The following is an 11976-nucleotide window of genomic DNA, read 5'->3' on the forward strand; positions in this document are numbered from 1 at the left end:
TTGCCTAGATTTCAGTGAAATATAAAAAACACAAAAATCAAAACAACTTTTACGAAGATCAAAACAAAAACAACCCTACAAAATATTCTATTCTAACAACATTTCCTACATATTTTCTTTCACTTTTCTTCCCTTTGCCGGCAGGGGTAGCAAGAAGAATTGAGAAAATTTATCAAAATTTCTTATGGGGAGGTATAGGAGAGGAAAAAAAGTTTCATTTGGTTAGTTGGAATAAGGTTTGTCAACAGATTTCTTGTGGAGGATTGGGGGTGAGAAATTTGAGGATGTTTAACAAAGCACTTCTTGGAAAATGGCTTTGGAGATATCATGTAGAGAGAGATGCTTTATGGAAGAATGTTGTTGCTGTTGCTGTTAAATATGGGAGTGGGGGGGGGGGGGGGGGGGGGGGGATTGGTGTTCTAATGAAGTTAGAGGAGCGTATGGGGTGAGTTTTTGGAAGTTCATTAGGAAAGGCTGGGGGAGTTTTCTAAACATATTAAATTTAAGGTGGGGGAAGGGAGGAGGATTTTTTTTTGGCATGGCATTTGGTGTGGGGAATCAGCTCTCAAATCTGATTTTCCCTCTCGTTATAGGGTTGCAAGGGATCAAAATGCTGCTGTGGCATATTATCTCCAACATACGGATAATAATATTCTGTGGAATGTTGATTTTATTAGAGATGTAAATGACTGGGAAGTGAATGTTGTTTCTATTTTTTGGGAAGAATTTATAATTCAAAAGTAATGCAGGGAAGAGAGGACAGCCTATTGTGGGACCATGCTGAAAATTCCAGATTTTCTGTTAGTTCTTTTTATAAGGTGCTTACATGTCATTCTGGCTGTGCATTCCCTTGGAAAAGCATTTGGAGAGTGAAGGTACCTACTAAGGTGGCGTTCTTCAGTAGGGTGGTTGCTCTAGGGAAAGTATAGACCACTGATAACCTTAGAAAACGTGGTTTGTGTATAGCTGATCTGTGTGTCATGTGCAAGAAGGATGGGGAATCTGTAAATCATCTCTTTCTTCATTGTGAGGTGGCAAAGTCTTTGTGGAATGAGGTTTTTGGTCGGACAGGTATGTGTTGGGTGATGCCTTTGTGGATCTTCTTGCATGTTGGCATGGTTTTGAGGGAAGGAAATGTGTAGCTTCCAGATGAAAATGATTCCTTTGTGTTTAATGTGGTGTCTTTGGCTGGAAAGGAATGAGAGATGTTTTGAAGACAGAGCGTTCTTTCGGAGAACTTCGGAATTTTTTCTTTTCTACTGTGTTTGTGGGCTAGGATTTTTGTAAGGAATGATGATAATGTACTGAATCTGTATTAGTCTTTTTTCCTGCTTTCTAGAGTGTAGTAGTATTTTCTTTGTATACATTTGTGTACTTGGACTGTGCCTATTCTTGGTTACAAAATTTCTTATTAATTATCAAAAAACTTTCACAACCCCAATACAAAACATATTTTAAAAAATTATTCAATTATTCGTACCTACTATTACAAAACCCAATAAACAATACATCTAAAAATAATTGTCATTCTCAAAACCTCACTTAACCAAACATATCCTAAGGTTCTGTGCTCCATGTTGGCCCAACATGGGTGGTTCATTTTAATCAAGGATCAGAGGGTAATTTGGTGGCTTTGTGGAAAGATACTAATTCGCCAGTGTTACCAACTCCATCTGACTCAATGTACAAGAAAGAGATAGTGTACTGGGGAATTATATCAAAGATTACTATATTGGTCGGCGCTGAGTATAACAAACTATTTTATCTGTGCTAACAATAGTGGTCTACAGTATTCTTTCCTCTTGAAGAAGCTTTAAATCTCTGGCATGAGCTGGGCTCGCATTGTACAGTTGTCAGGAATAAAAGTAATTTGATATGAATATATTTCATCTCTTCTGATAGCTGATATTTGTGAACTTAAATCATCTTGTAACAATTAGGAATACTTCTGAGAACATGTTTGCAGTATTCTTTCGTTCTTCATTCTAAGTATTGAAGCCTGATTATGGGAAAGGTGGTGCCGGTAGAAATAATCTTATTGGTGTCATATTCACCTCAACACTACACTATAATCTTATGGCATACGCATGCTATTGATCATTTTGTAACTTTTGCTTTGTAAATTCCAACTTCACTTCTGCCAAAGTGTTCCGGTTTATTGCCACATTATTCACCAGCAGAAAATGATGGAAACTAATGTTTATTCAGGACCCATTGGATTTATGCATATTTTACCATTAAAAAAAATAGAAATCATGCTTGACTTCTGAACTTGCAGTTCTGTTGACATCCTGACAATTTTCACCCCTTGTCACTTTTTGTCCCCATCCACATACATGACACGCCTTCTTTGTCTTGGCCAAGTTTATATGCTTTATCAGCCCATCATTCTTTTTTAACATGAAAAGTTGACTTTTGAATATTTTCTTTGATTGGTGACAGGGTTGGTTGCCAGGACTGAAAACAGATGGAGATGCAAGTCAACTCCCAACCATTGCTATTGTAGCATCATACGATACATTTGGGGCTGCTCCTGTATGTTATTTTTTATTAAATTTAATTGATTAAATATAACTTTTGTGAGCTGTATAAAAGGTGTGAGTAAATGTATATTTGTAGGCATTGTCAGTGGGAAGTGATAGCAATGGAAGTGGCATTGTCGCACTTCTTGAAATAGCTAGGTTATTCTCTCTTCTTTATTCAAATCCTAAGACAAGAGGAAGGTATAATTTACTTTTTGGGTTAACATCTGGAGGACCTTACAACTACAATGGAACTCAAAAGGTGCCCATCTTCTCTTTGTTGATTATGATTTTTTATATCCCCTACCTTGTTATATTTTTCTCTTTAATTACTCTTGCTATGATCATTTTCTTTTAGTGGTTATTGATTTTAAGTTTCTACCCTTTTTAGTGGCTTCGAAGCCTCGATCAACGTTTACGTGAGAGTATTGACTATGCAATTTGCTTAAATAGCATCGGTTCATGGGATAATGAATTATGGATTCATGTATCTAAGCCTCCAGAAAATGCCTACATAAAGCAAATATTTGAAGTAAGTTGTTTTGGTTTCACAAAATGTGTTTTTGCAGTAGTATCATATTACTTTTTGTGCCAATTTTATTGTTTGATTTTGGTGTAGGGTTTCTCTAATGTAGCAGAAGAGTTGGGATTCAAAGTGGGTCTGAAGCACAAGAAGATAAATATTTCAAATCCTCGAGTGAGTAGATACACATGAAATTTTGAACTAATTATCGTATTTATCTCATAGATACAGAATCTTCTTGTGATATTGGCTTGAGAAAATCGGACATAATACTGGTATAATTTTTCTTTTCTTTTTTTCCATGTATTGTTGCTGTTGGTGGCATTTTTGTTTCTTTAGAAGTTTTAATTAAAATTAAAATTATTGTTCATTGTGAGAGCAAAATTACAGGGATAATAGAAAGTGGGCATTAGGCTGTTGATGAAATCCAGATGTGGGGAATAATGCTGTTTTTGTTTTTTTAATAATTATTTTGGCAGTTCTGGTTGCAAGGTTGGTTGAGAGACTTGTAATGCTGAAACTATTGGCTTGTAACTTTGGATTGACTGTGTGCTCCTAATCAATCTGGTGCACTCTGAATTTTAATTAAAACAAATCAAAACTTGAATGGCTTGAAGCATGCCGTGCTCTCAATTTGTGCCCAGATTCTACAGTGGGGCCACATGGTAAAGCTATTTACAGTAGTATTATAACAAAAGTGATAAAGCTATTTACAGTAATATTATAAAAAAAAAGTGATAAAGCTATTTACCTGCTATAGGTAGCTTGGGAGCATGAGCAGTTTTCAAGGCTGAGAGTTACTGCTGCCACCTTATCGGAACTCTTTACTGCTCCTGAACTGATGGAAAGGACTGGAGGCTTTGTTGATAGCAGGTTATGCGTTTAACACTGAACCGTCTTATTGCTAGCATATCTCTTATGTTTATAATGTCATTTGCTGAGAGCTTGGTATTCTGCAGACATTTTGTAAATGAAACTGCAATTATCAGAAGCATCAAGTTAGTTGCAGAGAGTCTTGCGGTAAGTGAGATAATTTTTTCTGATGTTTTTGTTGAATCAAACAAATATAACTGTCCCTGGGCGTTCTTTTCGACTTTTATCTTGTAGTGTTGTTTATGGTTAATAATTTAAGGAGATTAATAATTTTCCAATCTCTTTGAGAAATTGAAACATAAAGAAAGAGATCTGGATTCTTGTTCTCTTTGCAACATTAACAAATCATAGCTTTTGTCACATGGACACTTGTAAGGATTGCACTAAATATATCTTTTTAGGTGTTTCTGTTCATATGCATTGGGTACATCTGCCTAGTTTACTGGGAGAACGATGTGTATGCCAACTCCCATGTTCAAGAAAGGAAGAGAGCACATTCATGCTTGTTGTAATGATGATGTTGATATGGTCCTAGCGCAGAATATAATTATATCCAAATTGAAACTTAAATCTATTATCTGAATTCATGGCAAAATTGAACATGTAGGAATGTGTCATTTCTTCAAATGTAGGATTTAAATGGATCCTTGATCTATTTTGTTATGTGACATGCATGCCTACTTGTAGTAACTTGGTTTTGGGACAAATATCTAATATTCCGTAGTACATGACTGTGTAGCATACTTTGTGGCTGCGTAGAAATCTCTCTCTCTCTCTCTCTCTCTCTCTCTCTCATTTTAGTGAACCCATCTTGCAGGATTATTGACATAGCATTAGCATCTTGATAACAGGTGTTTGACATGAAAAAATTTAAAATCCAACTTGCAGTAAGATAGTCCTTGAAATGACTATCCATATATTCTGCGCAAAATAGATTACAATCGGTGACCTCTTGTCATGCAGATTCTAATGGTGCTTTAAGGTTCGGTAAAAATAGTCAATTATAACTAGAACCTTAAACTCATTGAAAATAATGTTATCTTAGATATTAGGTTGAACTTTTGCATGACAGATGAATATGCGATGATTGACAGATGAATATGTTGATGATTGACAGATGAATATGTCGATGATTTAGTTGAATGTTTGTCTAGATACTTTAAATCCACAAGCTTATTCATGTCCATTTGACTCTACAACTTATAGTTGGTCTAATCTCTAATGCCTTATTTCCCCCCATTGTATGCAGAGGCACGTCTATGGCCATCAGGGAAAGAATATCCAAATCTTCTCTGACAAAAGTAGTTTGGCTGTGAATCCTTCCTATATACAATTGTGGCTGGATCTTTTGTCAAGGACACCTAGAGTAGCACCATTCCTCTCAAAGAATGACCCACTTGTCATGGCATTAAAAAAGGTTTTCACTTATTTCATACATTCTTGTTTCTATTGCAAGTTGTGGTTTTCCCTTGAATTAGCTGTTTGCCCAAGCAATGCCCCGGATATTATTAATAATTAATTATGTATATAACTTGATTGTGAATTTTCTAAATGTGGCATTAAAAGATTAAGTACAGAGGAAAGAAGATGAAGCGTAGAAAAGAATATGAAGTTTTTCAAACTCTTAAAATTTCAAATTATCTAATATTTATTGGCTTGACCTTACAAATTCTTTTAAACGGAAATGGTCTAATTCATGGTAATATGATACAAGATTGGATGATGTGGCTTAACTGACTTCGAAAATTATACAGGTTATAGATGGTTTTCAGTTAAAGGTTACCCTGAAATTCATCAACTGTGTTGTTTCATGTATATCTTATATTTTTTTCCCAATTACAACTAGAAGCTACCTAAGTCTTAGTGTTTTCATTTGTAGTTCCTAGGCAACTTCTATGCCTTCAAGTTTGGTATTGTGCTTGAAAACATCAAATGATATTTACCATTGATGATGTCCTCTCTTAACCTAGCAAAGAGTGGAAGGAAAAAGGTGGAGATTTTCCTTCCTTAAATTTCAGGGAAATGCCCATGACACGTTTAAGGATAGTACAAAGTTCTCTTTGGATTAACAGGATTGTTAACTTATTGAATGATGCTTTACGTTTGATATAGAATTAATGTAATTTTAATGGACGTTATGGATTTATGAATCAAAATTTGTTAATCTTGTTACGGGAGTTTGGACTGAGTGTGGCAATGCTGATTGTGTTCTTATTTTTCATTTATTTTTATTAGAAGTACCCATATAAGTACCCATATAATGTTGATGCCTCTGTTTTCAGTGGCTAGTAGTGTGAAACTGCAGATAGATATTTTGAGGTGAGAGTTGGGGAAAGGCTTGATGTAGTTTGCTTTAGGCTATCTGCGCTATAGTTGGGGCATGTTGTGGATTGCCATTGTATAAGTCAACCTAAGATAGGGCCACAGGGAAAAAGACAAGCAAAATAAAATACGAGAATCTACTGCTTTTGAGTGACCAAATATCTCTTTCCATTCTCATCAGTGATTTATCTTTATCCACAATTCTTGGTAATAAAATCTCTTACCAAGAATCTTTATCCAAAAAATAAAAAAAAAACTTTATCCGTAATTTCCTTGTATTTTTTGGCAGGAATTAGAAGATCATACGAATGAGGTGAATGTGCAACATGAATTACTAGATGGAATGTTCACTTTCTATGATTTGACCAAAGCTAGACTTAACATATATCAGGTATTCGGTTGCCATTATGTCCTTTCCACAGAATTTTTACTCTGCACAATTTCATAGCGTTGAAGTAATGTGGTAAATTTTTGTTTTTTTTCCTGGAAAGGATTTTGATGCGTCGTGTCCCAGGATATCTTGAGCTCTTTACATTTTTGCACGTACAATCTAAATGATTTGTCAGCATGATATTCCGTTTTTTATACTGCTATTTCCTTGACATTAATTTTTTTCATTGACTCCGTTGTGCTCGAGCATGAAAAATTTCTCCTACATCAAATATTATATGAAGAGAACAGATTATCTGATAATTGTTCATTTTTAATCTATTGATTATATTTATTTATTCAGACAAATTTATCCTGAATTAATTGTTCATTGGCTCGGAAATAATCAGTTACAAGTGTCATTACAGGTAGCTAGCGTAACGTTCGACTTGCTGTTGCTTCTAGTGTTGGGTTCATATCTGATAGTACTGTTCAGTTTTCTTGTCATCACTACCAGGGTATTTCCTCCTTTTCTCTCATATATCAAGCATGAAATTTGATGCCTCATTATGATCATATTTATTTTTTTATATAATTTACTTTCCTCATGAGTTGACCGAGAAAACCAGATATCTACACACTAAAATTGCTTCTCATGCCATCAAACAGGGTCTTGATGAACTATTCAGTCTATTTCGACGACCTCCTTCTCGCAAAGTCAAAACTGCTTAGATGACGAACAGCAGGATTTAGTACCGTCCATTTTGCTTTGGCAGTATTATTTTTCCATGTAGCTTTAGATTGGAAATTACAACCGAGGGTTGGTGATCTTCTGTTAATTAATCGAGTGTCACAAGGAAGCTAAGCTCGTAATTTATCATATGAATGATAAAAAAATGAGAATCATTGTTGTGCGAGAAAAAGTTTTGGAGATCATTAATTTTGTTTAATCCACATGTTATTGCCGGCATATTTCTCAAGGATAATATGGATCCACCCGGTGCCTCTTCACATGGTGATGGAGTCAGAAACATTGTAGCAACTTATTCTAATCTGTGGTTTAAAAGAAATGGATAATCCTATGATTTTTTATGCAGTTTAGGACTAATGCTTGATGCAAAAGGTGCACTAGTCATATATTAAGAGCAATGTTAGGAAAATGACTACTACATTTATTAGATTTTGGTATGTATTGCGCATTTATCTGTTTCGTTCTACCCATGCACTCACTCCATTGCATCTTTTGCGTCTCTTCAAGCCCATTAGCCATTGGATGTATCCTAATATTGGTCTTGATCTTTAATATCTCAAGTTGAAGTTGCCTCACCTTTGTCTCAACACCCTGAAGAAATGGAATTTTATTAGTTATTTTTCATGTATGACAGGATACTCTGTCCTATTATAAAATCTCATTTCATTTAAATTGTTTACATAAACATTAATATTTAATGACACGATATCTTATGATAGGATATCCAGCAAGCATATCGTCCTTTCGACCATTCAGTCCTTGACCACTATTTTCTTTTTATACTTTGCTAATATTGAAGATGAGTAAAGAGTGTTGAGTGCTGCAAAAGGGCCCTGCGGGCTTTCGAGGAGAAATTCTTCTTAGCCATTACTTGGGATGAATCTTTATCATTCAATGGTGATAAATGTGTCTCATCTTACATAGTGTAATGAAAGTGAAGTAGTAGTATGGTGTATAGAATTTTCCTTGTTGAGAACCAAGGCACTGCCCATGCAGTAGCACCTCAGTTGTGTTGCCGGCATGACCTGTTGGATCCAGACCACCACCTTGTACCTGAGCGTAGCGACAGACAAGTCCTTGGTCCTTCCAGACAAATGCCTTGATCACACATCCAGGGTCTTTTTTTTTTTTGGTTGAATTTTGAATGATTATTTAAATTGTAGTTTTTTCAGTTACATCAATTATTGGTGCTGACTTGATATTTTAACCAAGGAAAATGATGCATCCTCCATCCCGATAAAAGTCACTGATTCCTTCTTTTTCTTTTTTTGTAGGAAGTATTTTTTAATGAATTTGTAATTTTTTTTAAATATTTAAAGTGATTTGAAAATGGTTGAAAAAAACACAAAATAAAAAAGTTCATTTTGCACTTCTTGATAAGAATTGTTGGGACCCAATATCGGTGGCCCTAGCAATACCCTTTAACTAATTATATGTTGTATTAACAGAAGAACTAATATCACCATTGTAGAAACTAGAAAGCATAGTGAATAAAAAGCTTAAATTAGAGCATGGGAACTAATTTGTTGAAAAGTAAACCACATGGACTGTTTTAAGATTTAACCATGTGCACGTTACAATGCTCTTAAAGATGAGTTGGGCCAAGCTTATTTGAGTTTTGCTCTTTAGTATTTGATCCAAAATTAGCAATCGTAAACATCTCATTTACTGAATGAAGTGGGATCAAGTTGAGTTTATATGAGTATACCCAACAGAAAGTTCCGCCTAGGCTAGTTAAGCCTCAACATCAGCCGAAGATGACCTCCCACTACCACCATTTTCAGTTCTCGAGGGTAAGACACTATCCCAAGCAAACATCCTCTGTTTCTCCCTTGGGAGCAACTTCTTGTGCTACAGTTTCTCCCTAGTCACCGCACCCTCCATTTTCCTTGATACAAACATCAATGGTTTTAACCTCATCTACCTTTTTCTATATCGTCGAGCTCAACTTTGATACCAAACATCAATGGAATAATGCTCGGCATGATCGTTTGTAGCAAATAAGCTCTGCGATGCACATGTGAGGGAACTTGCCTCCCTTGTTAGAAGCGAATGATGTCACTGACAAAGAATGTGGGGATTTCAGTTCGAAGACAAGGGTTGGGAAATAGCACTCAAGGGTGAGCTTTGTCTAACCAAGGTCTCCTTTCCCTCCAAGACGATGGTTCAACTCCCTCAGTTCGAGGTTGCCTTTCTTGTTGGGAACCTGGTTTGGGTTTCATCATCCCAAGGTCTTTTTCTCCTTTGGTTCAACTTTATCTCAAGCTCGATGATGTGTGCCTCGAGTACCCGGCTTCATCTCAAAACACTAACTTGAACTAAGGAGGTGCAAATTGAGAGGGAGGCAATAGAAAAACTAGACATGCCATCGTTGGTCTACAACACATCCAAACAATTACCATCTGGGTTGTCGCATAGCCATTGCTTAACCGACCATATGTGGTACCTCTCCTCCTTTGACAAGTTGGGCACCACAAATGCTTGCCCAAGAAGCAATTCTCACAAGCTCCTCAAGGGAAGATCCCCTTCCCTCACCTCATGTGCGAGAAACTCCCAATTGAACTTGGATACAAAAAGTTTTTGTTTCCCGGTTCTTGATGTGGGAATATCATTTTTCGAGCCCCACAATCTTGAGGCGAGGACAAGAATAGTAATTGTAAACACCTTCTCCTCCGGTCTCTAAGCTATAATGGTACAAGATCACTTGAGCAGTCAAGTCGATGTAAGAATGGAAACTTCAGTCTAACTCAGTCCAACACCTTACACCATACCGCACAATAAGAAACCAAGATCCTCCATGTGTTGGTCTGAGGCCAAATTGAAGAAACTTTAGAAGTTAATGAATTGGGTGAATAATAGGGAACCTAAAGTCAAACTCAAATATCTGTATGTAGTGACTTGCCTTTGAAATCCACGATGCCCTCAAGGAGGAATGATTCAACATAGCATACAAGAAATGCATACTAACAAGATTTACACTGCCATGGTGTAAGGATGAGGAGGAGGATAGAGTTTGTCCTGGGCTCAATAGCAGGAAAACAGGAAAAGGAAAAATGGGAATTAAAATGAGAGAAGTAAAAATGATTTCTTGTAATTGATTTCTGTGTCTCATTACATTTAGTATTTATATGCTAGTAAATTAATAGCACATAATAGAAAATTAATACATGTAACTAAAATTGAGCACGTGTACATGTCTCTTTTCTTATAAAGCTAATACTCCCCCTTAAGATGGAGTGTAGAGATTAACAACACCTATCTTGGCTAAGAGAAAATGAAATTGTACAGCACCAAGAGGTTTGGTCAAAATATCACTAAATTGATGAGAACTAGAGACATGAAGTGGTTTTATGATTCCAACTTGCAACTTTTCACAAACAAGGTGACAATCAATCTCAATGTGCTTCATTCTCTCGTGAAACACTGGATTGGTAGCAATGTAAAGTGTTTTCTGGTTGTCACAAAATAAAAGAGCAGGTTTTTGATGAGAAATATGTAAATCATGAAGAATAGAAAGTAACCAAGTGATCTCACAAGTGGCTGATGCCATAGCCCTATACTCCGCTTCGACTGAAGATCAAGTGACAGTCTGTTGTTTCTTAGACTTCCAATAAATGAGTGAATCACCAAGAAAAATTAGATACCGGATCACTGATTTTCTGGAACCAGGACATCTAGTCCAATCGGAGTTAGTGAATGCCTTGAGATGAAGTGTATTATTTGCTGGAAATAGCAAACTTTGGCTAGGAGTAGACTTGAGGTACCTCAAGATGCGATAGACAACATCTAAATGAGGTTGCCGAGGCTTATCCATGAATTGGCTAAGAACTTGAACTGAATAAGCCAAGTCAAGCCTAGTAATGGTCAAGTAAATCAAACGACCAATAAGTCTTCGATATGAAGAAGCGTCTTGCAAGAGGGGACCATCTCCCTTACTAAGTCTCAAATTTTGCTACATGGGAAATTTAAGATGCTTGGAGTCAAGAAAACCAGAATCCTTAAGGATATCAAGGGAATACTTACGTTGTTTGAGGGCTATACCCTTGGAAGAACGAGCTACTTTCAATCCAAGAAAGAATTTGAAGTCTCCAAGATCTTTGATCTTAAATCTTTGATCAAGGAAGGACTTTAAATCATAATAGAAGGGAGATGATTACCAGCCACAATAATATCATCAACATATATAAAAAGAATAGTGAAATGCCCTGAATCATGCAATGTGAACAATGAATAATCAGCATGAGATTGAATAAAACCATAGGAAATGAGAGTTGAGACAATTTGAAGAACCATTGTCGAGAGGCTTGCTTGAGTCTATATAAGGACTTGTTCAATTTGCACACTTTATGCTCTCCCTCTCGGGTCAAGCCAGGTGATACCTCCATATACACTTTTTCCTCCAAATCACCATGAATAAATGCATTATTTACATCTAACTGCTATAAAAACCAGTTTTGAGAAGCAACGATAGCTAAAAGACATCTAAAAGTCACAAGTTTGGTCACAAGAGAAAAAGTTTCTTGGAAATCAAGGCCCTCAATCTGTGTATATCCTTTTGCAACTATCTTCGCTTTGTATCTTTCAATACTACCATCAAACTTTGATATTTTATTTTA

The 11976-nt window shown here is 36.1% G+C and overlaps 1 protein-coding gene across 1 annotated transcript in view; it reads left to right on the plus strand.

Moving 5' to 3' along the window:
• Nucleotides 1–7705, plus strand: part of LOC121241177 (nicalin-1) — a 28778-nt gene extending 21073 nt beyond the window's left edge. Inside the window, 11 exon segments of the mRNA XM_041138833.1 lie at nucleotides 2443–2535; nucleotides 2620–2784; nucleotides 2914–3054; nucleotides 3142–3219; nucleotides 3806–3918; nucleotides 4005–4065; nucleotides 5168–5335; nucleotides 6530–6631; nucleotides 7038–7127; nucleotides 7279–7361; nucleotides 7400–7705. Of these exon segments, the coding sequence (XP_040994767.1) occupies nucleotides 2443–2535; nucleotides 2620–2784; nucleotides 2914–3054; nucleotides 3142–3219; nucleotides 3806–3918; nucleotides 4005–4065; nucleotides 5168–5335; nucleotides 6530–6631; nucleotides 7038–7127; nucleotides 7279–7341 (1074 nt within the window). The 3' untranslated portion in view covers nucleotides 7342–7361; nucleotides 7400–7705.
• Nucleotides 7706–11976: the final 4271 nt, after the last annotated feature.

The sequence above is a fragment of the Juglans microcarpa x Juglans regia genome, chromosome 7S, assembly GCF_004785595.1.
Source record: "Juglans microcarpa x Juglans regia isolate MS1-56 chromosome 7S, Jm3101_v1.0, whole genome shotgun sequence".
NCBI lineage: Eukaryota > Viridiplantae > Streptophyta > Magnoliopsida > Fagales > Juglandaceae > Juglans > Juglans microcarpa x Juglans regia.